This window comes from Mus musculus, chromosome 16, assembly GCF_000001635.26.
Source record: "Mus musculus strain C57BL/6J chromosome 16, GRCm38.p6 C57BL/6J".
Classification (NCBI taxonomy): domain Eukaryota; kingdom Metazoa; phylum Chordata; class Mammalia; order Rodentia; family Muridae; genus Mus; species Mus musculus.
Genome location: NC_000082.6, coordinates 94,075,270 through 94,096,002, shown reverse-complemented (window position 1 = coordinate 94,096,002; position 20,733 = coordinate 94,075,270). Strand labels below are relative to the sequence as shown.

The window sequence follows — 20,733 nt, the reverse complement described above, 5'->3', positions numbered from 1 at the left end:
TACCAAAATTCTTTGCCTTCTAACCTGTCACTACCTTCATTACACTATGGGTTAAAAAAAATCACTTTTAAAAACGTTTCTCCGTTTTAAACTCAGCCATGTTGTATTTTTTCCTAATGGAATCGGTGACATTTCAAATATGAAAAATAAAAATCAATTTCTGGCGTTTTAATCTGAATGCTGGGCTCGAAGTTCGTTTAAGAAATAACAAGTGGATCTCTCACTGTATCTAAGGAAATGAGTGGAAGTTTACAAAGTTACGATTAAAAATTGAAAGTCGCCAGCAGTAGCTTAAACAAACAAACAAAAATCTGTTCTCAAAGGAAGTGTGGAGTGTCACCAACTAAGGAATTACACACTTCGAAGACATCTAGGGCATTCACACTATCCACCGGGTTTCTCCTTGGTACCTCAGTTCTTAGATGTCCCTGACATGAATGTCACTATATGAAGGGGGTTGAAATACGGAAAAAACAGCCGGCTCCTGGCTGCGACCGTGGAGTGCGCAGGCTCGTGGCTACTACCCTACACGTCTGCTACGAAGTTCGCTAAGGCTTCAAATGCCGCCCTCCCACCCCACCCCACCCCCACCCAGGATGTGCAGTTTAAAGGCTATACCCTGGGTTTGTGGCAAAGCAGTTCAAAGATCTGGGGGATTTGTTGTTCTTTGCTGGTCGCCATTAGGGCTTTCCGCGAACTTTTTTAAAACACAAAATAGAAGAAGGAAATGCAAAATAGCCATCAGTGGGCATTTTTTTGGTGGCAGAGACAAATGACAGGAGTGCGGGGAATGAATCGCACCGTTGACGGGATTCTGAGGCCAGCTTTTGAGATGGGAGGGAGGCGGCGCTGTCCTCAGCTACCCCAGGGGCTGATGTGGAAAGTGGCCTCGGGCGCCAGAGCTGCGCAGCTACAACCGCAACCCGCACGCGCGCGCGTGAAGTCGACATAGTGATAGAGGCTGGGGAAACCCAATGCCTGAGAATACCCCGTATTTGAGTTATTGATATGGGTCACAAAACTGGACCAATTCTGGTTGCAACCTCGTGGATGTTATTTACAACTTCCGTGTCTTCAATTTCCCTCTCAGAATAAAATTGGGAGCGCTGGGGAGTGCAGCGAGGTGGAAAAGTTTTGAAAAGAAGCGATCGTAGGGTGGGGTTGGGGAGCAAGGAGAGACGCGGATTCTGCTTCGGCTACCTCAACTCCCCTCCCCCACCCCCTCCCCGCAAAGCTAGAGAGCCAGTGCTCTCTGTTCGCAAGCCGGACGGCCGTCAATTCAGCTCTGCCTCCCCGACAGTGACCCGTCTAGGTCTGTCACTGAGCGAAGCAAAAGTGCCAAGGACTTAGTCCCGCTCCGGGCGCCGTGTGTCTCTGACTAAACACTGGTACTGGAGGGGTACAGGCTGTGGATAGCGCTGGCATGACACTGCAATCTGGATTTTAAAGATTCATGCCTGGGTCCTGGTCTTTTTGGACCAGAGGCACCCCCAGAAGCCTGCGCTCCGGTTCCCGGTCCCCTCGTCCGTCCGTCCCCCACCACCACCTCTGAGGCCTGGAGGCGCCGCAGGGGAACCCTTCTCACATCTGAGGGCGAGGACACTTATCTCGTGGTTCTACCTGCAGCAAATGGGATCCCAGCTCTTTTGCCACGCTGTCCAGAGGCCCTGTCCTGCTCGGCTGTCCCCACGCGTCTCCTAGACCTGGGACAAGAGAATAAGGCAAATAATTTAATTGCAGCACCTATAGACGCAAGGGCTCCAGGCCAGGCATGTGGAAATCCACCCACCCCGAGCCTGGGCGCCCTCAGCTCCAACCTCTACCCGCACTCCCTGTCCCCCTGCGTAAAAACCTGAATGCCCACAGCGGAGGTATAGCATGCCTTTAATCCTAGCATTAAAGTAGGGGAGGCAAAGTCAGATTCTCTGAGTTTGAGGCCAAGTGGGTACAAGAGTGAGTTCAGATAACCAGGGCCACAGAGAAGTCCCATCTCAAAAAAAGAATACACACAATCACACACACGTACACCACAAACACACACACACACCACCACCACCACCACCACCACTAACTACAACCGGAAGACAAACTTCCTCCCGACCCATAATTCTGGGCCCCCCCCCCTCCGTGCATCCCAAGCCCAGTCGGGCCCATTACTCCTGAGGGTCGCTCACGTGTTCATGCTTCTGAAATTGCTGTTTTATTTGAAATGCCACAACGTAATCTTATCTGCTTTAAAATTGGCCATTCTGGAAGCCAAACGGGGGTATCGATTTGACCCGTAAATACTCCCCGTGGATCTGCACTGCCGCCCTCTTCCCACTCCCATCGAGCGCAGCCGGCAAAGATAACCATCAGGTCCTGTGACCCTGCCTTCTGGGAGCTTACAGTTTCTCCCGGAACCGGTCCTTTTCAATCCCAGAGTTCCAAGCTCCCTTGGTTGGCTTTTCTGGGCACTTGCTTGTTCTCCCCATCCCCTCCACCTACAGGGGACCCTTTAGGAACTGAGGCTTCCCACCATCTCCCTTCTACCCCAGAGTGCCGTGGGAAAAGAGAGCCAGGCCCTTCCCGAGTCTCCCTCTCCCCACGCCCCAGGGTCGGCTGCTAAGGGCAGGTAGAGGCTTTCCTCTGCTCTCTTCGAAGACTGGTGGCCAGAGCCTCAACCTGAGCTCTGAGCTCGAGCCTTCGCCACATACCCGAATAGAGCCCAGTCGGTACGTCCTCTGGGGAACTTCAAGCAAGGTCAAATCTCTACTTGCCTGTGTGGGACCACAGGCCAGAGGAGTCTTGATAAGGCTAGACACTGTAAGCACACACCCTGGCCAGCCTTAGCAAACCTTGTGGCTACAAAACCCCTCAATATGGACAGGTTTAAGTGGGTTCCTTAAGAGTCGCTGCTGACTTGTGGCCTCTGATCCTCCAACCTAGGAAATAGAAAACGGGCCTTGAAGTACAGTCCAGGCTTCCTGAAAACTGAAAAAGGGGTGACCTCTAATTTCTGCTCCCAGAGAGAAGTGGCTATTTACACAATTCCTCCAGTGCCAGGCAAAGTCGTAGCTCATTATCCCTGGCCCCTCTGCCTCTGCCTGTGAGCAAGGGTCATTTTGTATCGGCTCCCCTCCAAGCATCGCACACTAATCCCCCCAGAGCACCATTTGCTTCAGGCTAGTTACTTTGTTTTGTGGAGAGGAAAGCTGGAGTATCAGATCTTTATCCCCATCGAAACAGCCACTGGAAGAACGGAGGTATAAAACCTCCAGAGGTTCACAGAGAAGAACGAATTTAGTAAGGATCCAGGAAACTTAGTTTCTGAAAATGGACAGATGTGTCCCTGGCGACTGTCCTCTCCCATCTCCCCGGCCTGCCTGGGTTTGTGTGGTCCTCTGGCCAGAGAGCCATCCCTGACGATGCAAGTTGCTTCTCTTTCTCCTCAACGTTATTGACTTTTCCCAGAGTCTTTGGGGACTCTTCTCATTTCAGAGTGATCTCCCCCACAGAAGCCTCTGTCCCACTTCCTGGAAAACCCCTGGACGGTCTTGACAGCACAACAGCGGAGCCCATGGCACATAGGACTCTTTTAGGTATAATTCAAATACCCGGATGTTTTTGTACCTCACTATTCTTTTCCTGTAACTTCTTGAAAATGTGCCCCTTTTGAATCTGGCAGGAGGTGGCTGAGCTGCACGGGACAATTCCCCCACCCCACCCCACCCTACCCCCCCAGCCCCAGTCACCTCATCCCGGGGTAGTGGCTCTGCCAGCGGATCCATTAGGAACCGCTGTGGGAGAGGTATTTTCACTCAGCCCGTAAAAATATACTTTGGGTTGTACTTAGGGGTGGAATAAAGTAAGGTTTGTCATGAAAAGAAGAATCTCGGTCCTGGAAAATGATAGTATACCACTGAAAACTGAAGCACCAGGTAAATGGCCCTTATTTAGACCTAACCGAGGGATTTGTGTATTTATTTGAAAAGTGGGGATGCCTCCAGGGTTCATAGCTAATAGTGGTCCATTTCACTGTACCCTAAACCCTCTCCTCTCCTGGAAGGGAACACAACCCCCCACCCTCACCTGCAGTTTCTCAGTCTTAAGACTGGGTTCCCCAACTGCTGTTCTCTCCTGGAGAATCCAGGAGCCCCCAGGTAGAAGACCAGGTTGCATGGAGAAACCCTAGAGAGAAATTTCTGAGACCACTGGGGAGGGAGCCAAGTCCAGGTGCCCATTTCTAGTGGCTTCCTCTGACATCCTGGGGTCAGCACTTGTCTCCATATTGCCTGCCCTTCAGCTAAAGCTTAGCAGACCACCAACATCAAGAAGCTAAATATGGTCCCTCCTCTCTTGGCCCTTTGGTCAGTTAGTTGGTCAACCAAGGACTCATGAGCAAGAATGAGGGTCTCAGCCAGGCTCTTGGGGATACCTCCAGATGCAAACCATAAAACACAAGCACTGAACTACAAAACAAGACATTTAGAACAGACTTTCGGAGACTGGCTGCCCACTTGCAACTCAGATGCAAGGACCCTGGGTTTGCACACACCGCTGTACCAACAAGAAGGCTCACTGTGACCAGGAAGAGGAGATAGGTCCTGATCAAATTAAGGCCTGGGCACTGGTGAACACTGTGGGGGCTCCGCACCCATCCTCTCTCACCCCTCAACACTGGGCGTCTAAAAGTGGTGACATAGAGGCTCCCCATAAAGGCCTTGAGAAATGTAATGGAATTAACACCTCCCTCCTTCTGTGGAGGGGACTGTCTGGCCCCCACCCTGCCAAAGACAGAAGAGAGTATAAAACCCAGTTAGGGAGCCTTCTTTCTACATCAGAGATCTGTTCTCCTGCTCCCCCACCCCCCACCCCTCCCACCTCATCCCTGGTGTCCAAGGCATCTCATAAATCTTGGCCTTCAGGCCACGCCAAGACCTCTAATCTGCTCAACTCTAAACCTCATCTTCTTGGGACTAAGATAGGGAGAACAAAGGTGGGGAGCACCAGGGGGAGAGCTTCCAAGCCATTGCTGCATCTAATGGCCCCTGGTCCTCCCCTTCCCCAAACAACAGTCTTGTAGAGTGGGGAAAGAGGCCATGTTCCTGGAGAAGGCAGCTTCAAGCTGGTTCCAGGCCTCTGAGGCTGTCCAGATTGCAAATCAAGCCTGTCAGAGCAGGTGGGGGTGAGGAGATGGCCGCTTGATTTTCTTCACACAGGTCTGCTGCAGGAGCCAGCACCCTCACAGTATCTACCCACATGGATCTGTTCTCTCTCTCTCTCTCTCTCTCTCTCTCTCTCTCTCTCTCTCTCTCTCTCTCATGCGCAGAATCCTTGCCCTGGATAGGGCTTGGTGGCCAAAAGGGCTATAGCCTCCTCAGGGTTAAAACGGTGAGGCTTGAGCTCTGGCCTTCTGGCTTGTTCCCCTGGAGAGACCACAGCTAGTGCTTCCTCTCCAGTGCTCCTACCTTAGAGTCTTTCTGCTCTCTCCCAGGTCTCTGAAAAGCCCTTTCCTGGCACCCATGCCCATTTCAATTCAGCAGGTCAAGAGATGCTGATGGTGGGTGGTGAGTAGGGATGCCCGAAAGAAGACCTCCTCCTGGGTTGCTGGGACAAGGAAAGGGTTGGCTTCAAGCTTTGGGTGTCCCACCACAGGCAAGAGTGTACACACTCTGACCCCAGGGCCAAAGACCCCTGAGATAACAACCTCCAAGGCTGAATAAATACTTAGCCCTAGTTTAAGTGTGGTACCCACCAGTGGTGCCCAGAAGAAAGCTACCTGGCAGAGCCCAGGGTCCATAGGGGAAGCTTTCTTTCTGTGAGCTGCATTCCCAGTCTGCAGTGCCAGACTCTCTCTCTCTCCTGCTCCAAAGCCAGGGGCTGCATAGCAGGCCATGGCTGGACTGACCTGGGAGCTTCAGGCCTCAAAGTGCGAATAAAGAAATGGTTGTAAAGACAGATGGGCGTGTGCGCATAGGCATAGGGCAAGAGTGTCCTCGCCAAAGTCTTGAAATCAAATCATTTTGAGAAAGCATGACCTAAGTCCAGTGCCTGTGGGTATTTTGACAGAGGTGAGGGTGTGTGTGTGCAACTGAATTTAAAAGCCAAAGAATTTGGTTTTGGTAAAATTCAGACCTTGAACACTACCTCCCCCCACCCCCCACCCGTGTGTGTGTGTGTGTGTGTGTGTGTGTGTGTGTGTGTGTGTGTGTGTATTGCTTTCTCTTAAGTACATTGGGATAGGCACCTATGCCTCTCCCCTTCCCACATGATAAGAAGGCAGGAATGGAGACTCCTGATCCTGAGCCTAGTCTTGGGCCAGTCTCTCCTGCCAGGGTCCAGAGGAAGAATGCTCACTAACTAAGGGGAAGCTCATTGGGTCTCTCCTGCAGGAGGTGGATTGGTGGAATCTACAGCAGGGATGGCTCTGGCTCCCCAAAATTAGCCACCTCTATCCGCCCCATATTGAAAAGCTCCTCCAGAAGCTGGACCATGTGACCTAACACAGCTCAGGCTGCCACAGCTCTGTTTACCCACTGAAGTGTGACCCGCTCTTCCCTATCTCTAGCCCTTGTTACAAAGCCAGCCTTGATGAGATGCCCCCTCCACCCCATATTAGTTTAGCACTGGAAAGAAAACAGAGAGATAGAAAGGAGAGGTCTTTAGACACCAGACAGCTGCCCCTGTACCCTTGCTATTCAGGTGTTTCTGCGCACAACAACAAAGTAGTGTTCCCTTTCGGTTGCAAGATTCCTCAGCTCTTTTCTCACCTGCATCCACAACAATGCTGTGCAAATACTGAGTACTCAATGAGCCTGTTTTACAGAAGGCAGAATTGTCTTCAAGCCCCCAGAAATAACTGGAGGTATTCCCCAAGCTGCAGGAGACCTCGCTGCCTGACCCTTTCCAGTTTCTCTTTCTACTGGTCTCTGTACTGCTGGAGTATAGGCATTCATCATTGCCTGCCATACCATACCGTTACCGCCTGCCACGCAGTTACAGCATAAGCTGGATGGTCGGTGGGCTTGTCCGCCTTTGGCTTCACATTTCCCAGCTAGGAAGGGTTCCACTGCGGCAGCGGCAGCCCAGCGGTTCTTCACTTGTGGGTCACGATTCATAGCAGTATCAAAATTACAGTTATGAAGTAGCAATGAAAATAATTTCATGGTTGGGGTTCACCACAGCATGAGGAACTGCATTAAAGGTTTCGGCACAGAGACCCCACTGCTCTGAGGCATTAATTCTTCCCACTTCCAAAGTCCCAAGCTGCTCTTCTAGATTCTTCTTTACCCAGTAAACACCCTTGCTCAAGGCAAAAATTGTATTTGGCGGATAGATTCTTGCTCAGAGTCTTTTCGACTTGTGTGGAAGAACTGATCTAAAAAGATCCTGCCGGTGTCCAGTACTGCCCTGGCCACTAAGACCCTGAGAGCCATGGTCTTGGTTTGACTTCAAAGCAACCGTCCTCAGCCGACCCTGACCCTGGTTTCCCCAAAACAGGTTAAATCAATTACAAGAACACCTCTGGAGAAGGGAGTACATTATTTTGCATAACAGAGCTACTTCCAAAGACAAAGACTGCCCCAGACAGCGTGAGAACGGGTGCCACCGTGCCAAGTGATTGAGCAGTGAGTTCCTTACACCCTACCTAGGCTACCCTTTCTCCGAAGCATTCCTGTGACAGCATTGCTAGGAAGGGGTGTCGGAGTTAAGGCATTGCCTCCTTCCTTTTGCTGGCCTCACAATTTCGGAGCCATTTCTAGAGCTAAATGGTACCAGGCTGACCCCTTCAAGGAGTATCAAGCTTTAGAGTCACCTTCTATGAAGCAGAGGTGCCCTCCCCCACCCCACCCCCAATTGGGCAGCGTCTGAGCAATGCACTGGGGACGCTTGCTCAGGGCAGTGCCCACAGAAGGCCCACTCCCGCAGGAACCCAGAACGCAGCCAAGTGCCTTCTTATACACACCAGACTGAGAGCTTATTTAAATGGCTACTGTGCTATACACACAGCAGTGTCCTTATTTGCTGGCTAGCTCCCAAACAAGAATAGCTTACTTAGTCCTTTACCCGCAGTCCTCCCCCGCCAGTTAATCTCTGGTTTGTTTGAAATAACTGACAACATACCGTTTACTCTTCTGATAATTTTTATTTTTAAAACCCAGGAGGGTTTTAAAACCTCCTCAAGGCAGGAGGCCTGATCTCGAAGCCTATTTTGTAGCAAGCGGATAGGAAGGCTCCTTGTAGAACATCGGCTAACACCACTCTTCCGGGTGGAAAAGAAACCAACGAAAAGTTGCTGCTGTTGTAAAACCTAATTCCATATTTTAACCTTCCACGGAAACTTCAGACAGCAGCAAATCATCTCTCCTTCTCAGACCCAGGGGTCCTGACAGCAGGGAGCCAGGACCAAGAACTTTCAGCGCAGGGGGAGAAACCCCGAGGAACGTCCCTTGGGCCCAGCTGGGTATGCTTTAGGACCGCAGGGTGCTGGAGCAGGGCCCTCCCGAAGTGGGCCTGCCGGGCAGGGGCCGAGCCACCGCCTCTCGCTACCTCAGCTCCCGGGTGCTCTAAGTTCGCCGGCGCTTACTCCCGGGCCCCTCCGGACTGGAGGCTGGCACCCGCGGACCAGACAGCCGAGCTTCACCACTGTGGTGGAGGAAAATTCAGCTAAGACTCAGACAAAGTAAACACAGGCCGTGGGAGGCAGCCGCAGAGGGGGCTTACTGACCCCGCGCAACAGCACTGGTGGAGAAGCCCTGTGGCCCAGGGACACCTGTCGCCACCAGAGCAACGACTCTCCAAATCTCTGTCTTCCTTCCGCGGCGCTGGCTTTCCGAGAGGCCTGCTCTGCACTACCAGCCCTAAAGCCTGGAGGTGCTGGAGGCAACAGGCCTCGGAGCCCGGTGCTTTCTGACAATGTCAGAATCCCTCAGCCCCAGCCACAGACCCCAGACCTGATTCACTGCGGTGCCTGACCCAGCCGCCCGTCACCCGCTGGAGAGTGTCCATCCAGCAGGCCGCTATTTCCTACAAACCAGCGTCCACAGGAGAGCTGCGGCCCGGTGACAATTGCCCGCTGTAGCGCTTTCAAATCCTGAGATGTTACACTCAGGCCCACCCGCCACTTTTGAAATGATCCCTTTTCTCTTAACGGCAGCGTCCGAGCTTATCCAGTTTCTTGTCCTCCTGCCCGTATCATCGTTTCCCAGAGCAAAGGGAGGCAAGTTGGGGAAAACGATATAGGAGTCTCTCACTCGAATCTGCTCACAAACTCTCGGAGCCTCAGCGTTGGCCTGCGGTGCGCGGGCCTTCCTGTGCATTCAGCAGCTCAGAGAGGATAGAGCAGCGAGTCCTTGTCCACCAGCAGAAAAAGAGAGAAATGGAGGAGGGGGGAGCAAAAGCAGAGGCGAGAGAGAAGTAAGGAGAAGGGAAAAAATTATAATGGAGAGAGAGCAGGAGGAGGAGGAGAAGAAAGAAGAAGAAGAAGAAGAAGAAGGAGAAGGAGAAGGAGAAGGAGAAGGAGAAGGAGAAGGAGAAGAAGAAGAAGAAGAAGAAGAAGAAGAAGAAGAAGAAGAAGAAGGAGAGATAGAGAGAGAGAAAGAAAGAGAAAGAGGGAGAGAGAGAGAGAGAGAGAGAGAGAGAGAGAGAGAGAGAGAGAGAGAGAGAAGACCAGCATGGACTGGTATGGAAGGAAGGAAAGAAAGAGAAGCCAGTGAAAGGAGAGGAGGAGAGGGCCAGGAAAGAAAGGAAAGGGGGAAAGAACAACCGGAACGAACTAGCCTGCCTGTGTCAGCTTGGCAAACACTAACCCAGGAATAACGCTTGGTTTTCCCGACTCTGCCCAGAGCTTATACGTGATTGGATTGTCCCTCAGCCTTAGCTTAGGCCTGGGCCGAAGCCCCGGCGCGGCCTCCCCAGACGCGGCCACGGTAGCCAGGAGGCCGCGCGGGCTTCTCCGCGCACGGAAGCCTCCTTTCTGCAGCCGGCCGCTCAGCTCCCCCGCGCCTCGGACGCCCACCTGCAGCCTCACCTTCCGGGAAGACCGCGCGCATCTTCAGGTAGCTGGTGGTGAGTCGGATGATGGACGCTTTGTCCAGCTGCGAGGTGATGGCCGAAGGCAGCGGGAGCAGCTTGGCCAGCTCGTAAAACTCGCCATTTTCCTTCTCCCTCCTGGTTTTGGCCGCATTTTTGGACTTCTCCTTCATCGCGCCTCGGCTCTGGGCATATTAGACCTCGCTGCGCTCCAGGCCCGCGGAGTCCCGCTTGGGCTGCGGCAGCCGGAATGGGGACAGGGACGCCAGGGGTCAGGTGAGTCGGGGTGCCGGGCTCGGGCAGGTGCGGGAGACCGGCCTGGAGCACCCAACGTCTTCTGCAAGGCGCCAGCCCTGAGTCCGTCGCAAACCAGCTGCGCAGCCCCCCTCTCTGTCTGAGGCTGGAGGCTGGACCGTCCCGTGTGGACCTGATCCCAGCTCGCTCTTCCTTCTGGTCTCCAGTATCTCCCGCCTCGACCTTCCTGGGGCTGTGGTTGGCGGGCGAGCAGGCGCCGACCCTGTTTAGTCCTTAAAGGAGGGCTTGTACCCGCTGCCGCGAGGGCCCTCGGAAGGCAAGGGCGGCAGCGGCGGCGGCCGCCGCGGAGCCATGGGGCGGGAGCGGAGCGAGGTGGCAGTGGCCAGTGCCAAGCCTGAGCTCGGTGCGCTTTCCTGCCCTCCCCGGCGGTTCCGGCTTCCTTAGTCCGGTCGTCCGGAGCCCGCGATCGGTGGCGGGGCGCAGTTGCTCCGCGGTCCACGTGTGACCGAGCTGCGTTTGTTTATGGCAGACCCGCCTTCGGGCGGAGACTGGGCTGCGCGGGACCGCGGGAGGGGGGAGGGGAGGGGCCGTGGCGGGGGCGGTGAGCCTCGCCTCCGACCCCCGCCGCGGCCCGTGAGTCGCCGGCGCGCCTCCGCGTCGCCACCTCCAGGGACTGTCCCCACGAGAGACCGGCGCGCTCCCGGGGTAAGGTAAGCCGTGGTGAGTGCACGAGAAGCGTCGCGCCTACCCGCTCCGAGGTTGAGTGTCAGGGCCTGGGATCGAGGATGAGCGGCCGACGCGGTAAAGAAGGAAGGAGGGAGGGCTGCAGTGCTGGTTTCCACGGAGGCTCCGGGCAGGTCACCCGCGGGCGCGGCCCAGAAAAGGCGGCGCTAACAGCTGGCTAAGTGCCCGGCGACGGGGTGGCAATCCTGGTCTCACACTTGCACCTTCCTTGGGTGGCCGATCCGCGAGTCTAAAGGGGTGGCCCGAGGAAAAATTACTCCTTTCCCCTCCACTCATCCACACGCACGCGTGCACGACGCCTTCCAGGAGAGAGAGAGAGAGAGAGGGAGAGAGAGAGAGAGAGAGAGAGAGAGAGAGAGAGAGAGAGAGAGAGAGAGAGAACACGGGGTGGGCCAGAGGGCACGCGGGAGCGCTGAACCCAAGGGGCGCTAGCGGCAACAGGGCAATCGACTTTGGGCCAAAGCTTCAGGTCGACAATAATAGAGCCTTGGTAACCGGGAACGCTGATGCGACCCTCAGAAGTGGAGCAGAGGTAGCTGGCGAAGGGAGATTCAGTCACTGAGTGCAAGCATTCTCCCACTGCGCCACACTAGGTTAAATAATCTTGTGTCTTCCCTGCTGCTGAGGCCCGGATAGATGCCGGCACTACAGTCCCCTCGGGCGCTCAGGCGGTCGCGGTCGCCCGAACCCATCCACACTCCTCTTTGGAGCCTAAATCTTCCGACGCGGGTCAGATGCCATTTCCCAGGCGTCTTGGATCCCAGACAGAGACGCAGAGAGGTCTCAGCGCAGTTCTTTTTGTCGTCGTGGACCCCGTGGCTCGCTTGGTGGCTGTAAAGTTATAGGATGCAGAGAGTCTGACCTTGGAAACCCAGTGCCCGACACGGGATTTCCATATCCTGGCCACTGCTCCATTCCTCTCCCTCCAGTCCTCTTCCAAGCCCGAGAAAAGCTTGCAGGCCGACCAGCTCCTGGTCCTGCAGACTTCCCCACCCGCGCCGGGGGAGCTGGGCCTCCTAACCACTCGCGTGAAGCAGATTCTTCTGTCTTTTCTGGGTCCCCATTTGAAAACCCGAAGTTCGAAGGCCTTCGAGGAGTTGTAGACTGTCGTGGGGCTTCGGGCGGTTCACAAACCCCGGCCCTTCGCGCCTTAATTAAAAAAAAAAAAAAAAAAAAAAAACAAAACGGAAAAAACCGGTGCGCCAGGTGGCGTGAAGTCGCACCAGGCGGGAGCACGGAGGTGCTCACGCTTCGCGCTTGAGTTTGGAGCTCAAGTTTGGAGTTTGCTTTGAGTTTGGAGCTGGGTTCTGCGCTTGCAGGATTTTCTGGGTCCTGCAGTAGTACGGTGCACGTGTACGGAGCACGTTTGCCGGTGGTGCGGGTACCCAATGCCCAGACCTGCAGCCCTTGTCGGGAGTTCGGTGGGGCACTGTGCCTTTAGCCGCTCCGGGCAAGTAAGGGCTGCGGAGCCACCCTGCTACGGCGGACCCACTCTGGCGCCGCTTCGCAGACCTCCGAGGAATGAGCCCTGCACTCTGCAGATACATAGGGTTTAACGCTTCTCCCACGCCCCAGATTCCCGACCCTCAATTATGGACTCCCGAGAATTCCTCCCCGGCTTGAAAGGGATTACCCAGATCATAGAAACATGGCTAAGTGGAGGTGAGAGAAACCCGGCAAGCAACAAGAATTGAAACTTCTCAACGAATTTCCCAGTTTGTAACAGGAAAGCGCATCTGAACTCTTGCGACTGGATTTTCGCAGTGGAGGCCGTTTTGACTTTAGGGAGGAGATGGCAAACGCTATTGAAGTGGGTATGGGGTAGCTCCAGGCCCAGCAGACAGGCTCCACATAAGTCCTTCTCCAAACATCAAACATTGGTTAACACCACACTTCCCCAGAACTAGGGTCCCCAGCGCCACCGTCTAAAGTCCAAGTCTCTGGGCGGGTATCTCAGTACTAGAGGATTTGCAGCTAGGAAGGAGTTTAAGTCTATGTGGAATAATGAAGATGGGTCCCTGTAGTCGGGAGTTGGAGCATGGGGTTTTCAGGGCAAGGCTCCAGACATCCAGTCTATTATTGCGAGACAGAATTAATTCAGCAGCTCCGTTTGACATGGAAAAGAGGAGAGAGAGAGAGAGAGAGAGAGAGAGACAGAGAGAGAGAGAGAGACAGAGAGAGAGAGAGACAGAGACAGAGAGAGACAGAGAGAGACAGAGAGAGACAGAGAGAGACAGAGAAGGAAGAGGAGGAGGAGGAGGAGGAGGAGAATATGTTGTATGCATGGGTATATGTAGGTCACGAGGAATCCTTATTTCAGCAAGACCATGGGCACGTGAGGCCCAGCCTGCCCGTCTGTCTCCATTCCATTTCTCAGTGCTGACATTATAGAACCCCTGATCCCTCTTCCCTCTTTACATGGGTTCTGGGGATTCAAACCCAGATCCTCATGTTGTGTAGTTGGTATTTTACTTACTGAGGCACCGTGCCAGACCCTGAACAAGTTTTAATTGGCGCTGACCATAGTTTAGTACATCTATTACTTGTCTCTGACTCCAGGACTGGAGAAAGGGTCTGCTCACTGAAGCTAAAGCTAAGCAGCAAACATCAGCACCAGCCTTGGGCCCTGGGAAAGAGGCAGAGCTGAAGAGACCCTAGGATCTCGGGTACCACTTATAAATTACTGGCTGGTAGGAGCCTGCAGAGGGAAGGTGTGAAGAAGTGACCCACTGATCCTGCTGGCTGGGCACCCAGCTCTCAATCTGCACCAGAAGCCCAGCCCACCAGCCCCACCTCTTAGAAATTTTCCATTAGGAAAACTAATCTGGATGAAATTTGGGCCCCAAGAAGAAAGGGGGTGGGGCCAGGCTGCCCCACATCTGTTTGAATTTTCCGCTTCAGATGTTTGGGTCTGTTCTTGCCAAGCTGCTCACCCTGTGCCTACCTGAGCCCATCCCCAGCAGAAACCAACTTTCCGGTAGATCAAGGCCCCCACAGATGTTTCTCCCAGGATAGGCTCCGAGAAAGCTGGTGCTATAAAAGCAGATCAGAGATCAGAGATCTAGCCACCACCAAGGTGTGTGTGAAGGGGGAGAGCCCTCCAGTTCCTGGCTGTCTCCAGCCTCTAAGTGAAATTTAAGAGCTTCAACCTCCTGAGCTATGGGAGGAAACAGAAAATCTTGAATCCTTGGAGATTGGAAACATTCATTTCTACGCCATTATCTGCACAGGCAATCGGTGGGATGTGCGCTGTGCGCTTACTTCAGCAAGCCTTATTCCCACCCAGCTTCACAGATCCAACTGTCTCTAACTGGAAGTCTTTTCTGGTATGAACTGCCCAAAAGAATACTACACTCTCCTGCCCTCACTCCCTTCCATGTATAAGTTACACATACTCCCCTTGGGGTCATTGTTATTCCAACACAGTTACAATGTTAACAAACACATTGTTTAAAATATAATTACAGGTAGTCAGAGCAATTTCAGAATAATTTGTTCTGGCAGAGGTCATGACAGTAACAGCCTGCCTCTTCCTTCTTAAGTTGTACAGAATCTCCCCTCCTCCCTCCTACTCTCCTCCAGCTGGAAGTTACTCCTCTGGAGAAAGTGTTTGATTTAGCTTGGTCTAGGCATTTAACTGAGCCCAGTAATGGGACATATCTATCTTCTTTTTTTCTTTTTTTTTTCTTTTTTTTATTTATTACATGTAAGTACACTGTAGCTGTCTTCAGACACTCCAGAAGAGGGCGTCAGATCTTGTTACAGATGGTTGTGAGCCACCATGTGGTTGCTGGGATTTGAACTTCGGACCTTCGGGAAGAGCAGTCGGGTGCTCTTACCCACTGAGCCATCTCACCAGCCCCCCATATCTATCTTCTTATGGTGGGTCCAGAAATCAGGTTTCCAGAGTCTGAGCTAGAGCCCTATACCAGCAACCACCAACCACGGAGGCAGAGTCAGGACACCAACTCTTCTTGTTCCCGTGAGCCTATCCATGCCCACGAGAAAAGAGACATCTCTAACCCCAGGGCTCCAGTATTGGGATGCAGGGGAATTCTGAGAAGAGCAATTCAAGACTTGGTCATCTAGGATGACTACAGATTCCACGATGGTGACTCCAGAGGGTCACAGTGACTCCTGCCTTCCTCTCCCCTTCTCTCAAGAAGGGGAACAGAAACTGTCACCAGGACCTTATTGTAGGTATTCTCAGAGTTCCTGAGAAAGGACTGCAGGACTGGGTTGGAGGCTGTTCATAAATGGATCCATTTAATTTTGTCTGGAGATGAAGGGGTAGTCCTTTTCTCCACGTGTTCTCGTTTTTCTGTCTTCTATATCTGACCTTGCTTTCTCCCTGGTCTTTGAGAGACACAGCTGCTGAGGGCTTACATATGTCCCTCCCCCTCCTATTCCCTCTTCTTCCTCCAGGACACAGACAGTAGTGACCTCCTTGGGGGGGGGGTCACTCTGGGGCCTAGGCTGCAGGTACACTTAGCCACCCAAGTTCAAGCTAGGCCCTTCCAGCAAAAGAAGGTGGAGTCAGGTCCCAGAGTGGATGTCACCTGACCTGCCACCACCAGCTTGGTTTCTCCCAAAGGGCTCTTGGAGCAGCTTAGAGAAAACAGCCCCCCTCAAAATCCCTGGTGGGGGCCCAGCGGCCCACCTGCTACCGGGCAAAGCCCTGCTTTCCTCTACAAACGATCCGTATGGCTTTCAGGGAGGCCGAGATCACGTTTGAAAACCCCTAAGCGGGAGGAGGCTTAGTGGGCTGTGTACTGAAATTCCTCAGTGGTTACATCAATTACACACCGCCTTGAAATCTGAAAACCCGATTAGTTCATTTATGACGTCGCTGAAGCAGCCCTTCAAAAAAAAAAAAATCCTCAACATAAAAAAAAAATCCCCTTTAAGAACCAGAACAAAACCTACCCACCTGAGATAAATATTTCTGGACATCAAAGAAAGTGTGGATATGATGCCCCCACCTTACCCCCTAAGTACTAGATAGTTGCCCAAGCTTAAATTAGGGTTGGCTACAATACAGGGTGGACTCAATATTTTATAGAGAGTAACTCGTTTTGTTTAATTAACATACTATAAACTGCCAGCGAGGACTCTCTTCCCTATTCTAAATAAATTTGGAATATACGGATTCGTTCAAAGTTTAAGGAGAGAACGTTTCCAGAAAGCGGGTAGGCAGGGCTGGCGTGCCACAGCCTGGGCGGCGGTGGCAGATCTAAACCCCGGCCCGATCTCTCCCTGTCTTGCTCAGGTTTCCCTTTTTCTTTTAAAGGCCAACGTAAAAGGCGGGATTACTGAGGCGTGTATCTAGAACACTCTTAGCGTTCGTTCGAGGAGGGGGTGACTCTCAGGACACAAGGCCAACGGTGGCCAGAAGTTCTGCATCCTGGCCACTAACTAACGAAAGCTGGACGCAGATGTGGGCTCCTTGGCCAGGCTCTGAAGAGCCCCCCCCCCTTTCGGGTTTCGGAGCTGAGGGTCACACTGGGGTACCCAGGGGTTAGCTGGAGGGAGGGGGCGGGGGCCAGGCTCGCACTCCGCGTGAAGAGTCTCAATTCGGCGGGAGCGGCTCAGCTCCGAGACCCCCACCTTCTGGACCCTGTGCGAGTTGGTGATGGGATTTTTCTGGCCTTTTTCAGACTGAAAACCTGGCGGCAGGTCCACAGCTCTCCTGAACCTAGAGGTTTGCTCAGTGAGCGTGACTCTCGCGCGCGTGGGAAGTCGCATAAGCTGGGTCTCGGGCCGGATCCGAAACCCCCTCCACAAGTTCTTTCTACACGGGAACCAGTGGCCTGGGACCGCTGAAACTCCGGTAGAGTGTGGGGATCCGTCTGGTAGCTATCGGAAGCCAGTGAGTCTTTTACCCCTGCGTGGGCCTCAGCTTCCGTGTCCCCCGTTGTGGAATTGCTGCGGGAGCAGAAGGAAAGGAAGTCCCCCCCCCCCTTTTTTTTTTTGGGGTTAGACTCTGGAGTGACTCCCGATTAAGGAATAAAATCCAACGTGCCTCGTCCGTCCAAATCGCCTCCAATTTTAAAATGAGGGGAGAGGGAGAGAGAGAGATCTGCGTAGATGCCAGAGCAAACACCTTGGAACTGTTCGCACAGAGCGGAGCTGGTTTTCCTGTAAAACGAATCAGAGAGAGAGAGAGAGAGAGAGAGAGAGAGAGAGAGAGAGAGAGAGAGAGAGAGAGAGAGAGAGAGAGGAGAGAGGTGAGAGAGAATAAAGTTAATACTTGTCATCAAACGACTTGCTGTTTAAGGATCTTTTTGATCTCCAACTTCGAAGTCTCTCCCCCACCCCACCCCCAACCTGAGGACAAAATATTCTTGTTCGCTGTGGGATTGGTTCTTCTTGCAATCCGCGGATGTGCACAGGGACTCTTTTTCAGGCTACAGGGTTCTCTGTGCTTTCCTCTCGTTGGAATTAAACAGGGGTTCAGGGGCCTGTCATCCAGGCTGCGAGTCACTGTCTTTTTAGGGACAGGAGACAGGTGCAAGCGCGAGCAGTGGAACGGAATCGAGGGAGTGGAAGCCAGTTAAAACTTCAGAGTTATTTATTTTTGGAGATTTTCCATTTGCCAGGCCCCGCACTAGGCGTAGGGTGACCAGGATAGAGGGTGCTAGAAGTGTTTATGGAGAACCCCAGCTTCTCAGTAAATCCCTGCAGCGGCGGGGCGGGGGTGGAGGGTGGGAAGCATGCAGAAGCCGCTTTCAGAGAGTAGCTGAGGTAGATGTGTACAGTGCCTGGACCAAGTAGAGATTTCAAATACCTTTAAAACTATTTAAGCCTTGAAAGGTCACATGGGGACCTGCTTTCATTACTGAATTATTGGGGGGCTTGCTTTTGTTACCCACACACAGGGAAATAATTTACAAAGTGCTTATCGATGCCTGGTAATTGACCAGAAGGACACCCCGTGCCCCGTTTAAGCAGCACCCTGGCGCCCACAGTAACAGTTGACTTATTTATATTCTGTTTATCCTATCTACCTGTCTATCTATCTATCTATCTATCTATCTATCTATCTATCTATCTATCTATCTCGGAGCCAATTCTGACAAATGAATGGCAGTAGATCCCTGAAGAGATTAGCTTGCAGAAAGTTCTGGAATTCCAGGACCAACCCCACCCTCTGGTCCATAAGGACACCTCAGGCATTCCTTTGCTCGTTTTCTGCAGGCTGGAGAGAGGACCCAGGGCTTCCTACAATCTAACCGTAGACGTGTTGTTGAGCTGCAGTCTCAGATCTCGGAGATCCATCAGTTCTGGGGTTCTGAAGATGAAGACTGTAAGTGGAGATCTCACATAAGCATTCTAATTTCTGAGTGGCTTGGATTGAGAGCTAAGAAGCAAGAAGCCGCCCATGGCAGATTGCTTAAAACTCAATCCTCCCTGCTCCCCTCGGAGGGTGACAGAAAAGCAAACCATTTAAACCCAAGGACAATTCCTAGTCACAAGAAACAATGCATGCAAATTAAGTTAGGAAATTTATCTGTAGAGTAATCCTTGGACTAAGGAGTTGAATTTAACTAAGTCAGTTTGTGGCCCTCACTCTGGGGCTTCCTTTGAAGGAATCAAGAGACAGGTGATGGCTTAGAGATGACTAATGGATCTTTAGGAATCTCTGCTCTGAAGTTGGTTTTCTGTGTGGATCCTGGAAGCTGCTTCACTTGAGATGTTTTATGTGAGGGTTGCCAAGGGAACCTTGGGTAAAATTTTGCAGGAGTGTCTCTGAGAACATTATTCATAATTAAAAAATGATTCATAGAAATCACCAGAAAAATTATAGCATGCCGTGTTCAAACATGTTGTGGAACCATGTGGAATAAATAAAACCGAGGTCTGGTTGGGTAGAGCTTCCTCTGCCCGTGCCAGGAGGATCTAATACAGAGCCATACATTTCAGAGCAGCCTGTGTGACGGGAGCCAAAAGATTTTCTCAAGGCTTTATTTATTTTGTTTAATATGTAGTCCAGGCTGGCCTTGGAAGCCTCTCTTCTAATTTTTTTTTTTTTTTTGAGACAGAATCTCACGTAGCCCAAAATGGCCTCAAACTCTTGACCACCTGACCCTTCAGCTTCCACTTATGGTTAGAGGTTTCCACTGGGGACTCCAGGTTCGGGGTTGTAGCAAGCATGTTGACCTGCTGAGCCGTCTCTTCTGCTCAAGTTTCATTCTTCAAAATCTCCAAGATGCACTTACAATTTTAAATAGCAGTATCGTTAATAACAGTAGAATTTAGTTGGCATTGTTTTGTTTGTTGCTTTTTCAATTCAGGGTTTCTCTGTGTAGCCCTGGCTGCACTGGAATTCACTCTGTAGACCAGGCTGGCCTTGAACTCAGAAATCTGCCTGCTTTTTTTTTTTTTTTTTACCAGTAAGACTGGGAACTCCCAAACAGGAAGTCAGAAGGGATTCATTGGAATGCAGGCCCAGACTTTCAAGTCAGCAATAGGCAACTTTGGTGCCTAAGTTGGGAAATTTCCCAGACCAACCCTACTGACTCCAATTTGCTCTGCAGGGAGTTACCAATCCCTGCTTAAGGTAGGCTCCTTCCTGGTAGGTAGGAGTAAGGGAGTAAGGTAAGCTTGCTTCTCTCTCTCTCTCTCTCTCTCTCTCTCTCTCTCTCTCTCTCTCTCCCTCTCTCTCTCTCTCTGGCTAAGACAGGGTTTCTCTGTGTAGTCCTGCTGTCCTGGAACTCACTCTGTAGACCAGAGATCTAACTTCCTCAGCCTCCCTAGTGCTGAGATAAAAGGTGTGTACCACTGTCACCAGGTACAGAGCAAGCTTTGAAGCCTGCAGGTGGCCTGTAGCAGTGAATATACTTAGAGTTAGTTTCTAAAGCCTTAGGCACTGGCAGAGAGCTACACTGTATGCCAGTGGCTAATGTTTATGTGAGGACTAGCTTGTGATAGAGCAATTAACTTATTAAGTTATCCAGACTGGAGCAGTTGCACTTGCTGGGAAATGATGATCCCATTATCAACATAAAAACAAAACGAAAGCCAAAACATTGAGGAGCCTGGTGCTCATCAGTTAAGAACATGGCTGCTCTTGCAGAGGACTGAGTTTGGTTCCCAGCACGTGCACTAGTCTGCTCACATCTGCCTGTTAAGTCCAGCTGCAGAGGATCTGACGCCCTCTTCTGGACTCCTCAAGCATTGCATTCATGTGTACACCCCTCCCCTCATACATAATTAGAAATATCAACCCTGTGCAGGGTTGTCAGACACACAACTTATGTGGTGGTGACGCACCTAGCGTGCGAAGGTGGCTGAAGCAGACGGACGGCTGCACGCTTCAGGCACGTTCTTCTTACTCATGTGCAGTCCAGAGAGACACTTGCTTAGAAGAAGCCTGCTGCAAAAGGAATGCGGCCCTTCAGACTGGGAACTCCTCAGTGCGCTCACCCAGGCTGTGACTCAGGCGCGAGCTGGACCCAAGCCAGGCATTTATGTGACAAAGGGAGGTTCTGCCACCGCCAACGTTCTGAGTCTCACCGGAACTTTGAGTTAGAATCTGGCCTGCTAACGCACCCTGTGTGCCAAGGACCTGAGCAAGGTTCTCAGCACTGGAACTCCTGGCTCTGTTTATGTGACTGGTGGGAAGCGGTGGTTATAAAGTAAAACAAACGGAACTTTTTTCTGCACCAGTATTTGTGTTAAGGGTGCAAGATTTGACCTCCCTTAAACCTATTATCTGCA

The 20,733-nt window shown here is 52.1% G+C and overlaps 1 protein-coding gene and 1 long non-coding RNA gene across 8 annotated transcripts in view; one reads left to right on the top strand and one right to left on the bottom strand.

The window, feature by feature from the left end:
- Nucleotides 1-10,899, bottom strand: part of Sim2 (single-minded family bHLH transcription factor 2) — a 41,929-nt gene extending 31,030 nt beyond the window's left edge. For 2 of the 5 annotated variants that reach the window (XM_006522966.4, XM_017316897.2), the window contains exons 1-2: nt 10,001-10,899; nt 1,621-1,703 (exon numbers count right to left, since the gene is read on the bottom strand). In XM_006522966.4, the coding sequence (XP_006523029.1) occupies nt 1,621-1,703; nt 10,001-10,187 (270 nt within the window). In that variant the 5' untranslated portion in view covers nt 10,188-10,899. Of the gene's footprint in view, nt 1-1,620; nt 1,704-2,174; nt 2,321-2,696; nt 2,799-10,000 lie in introns of those variants that run through there. The other 3 variants (NM_011377.2, XM_006522967.4, XM_006522968.3) reach the window with 3 other exon arrangements.
- The window catches only part of Gm31175, a 53,512-nt gene continuing 43,637 nt past the window's right edge, over nt 10,859-20,733 (top strand). For 2 of the 3 annotated variants that reach the window (XR_876272.2, XR_876270.2), the window contains exon 1: nt 10,859-10,979. This is a non-coding gene — a long non-coding RNA (predicted gene, 31175). The remainder of the gene's footprint in view (nt 10,980-20,733) is intronic. The other variant, XR_876271.2, reaches the window with a different exon arrangement.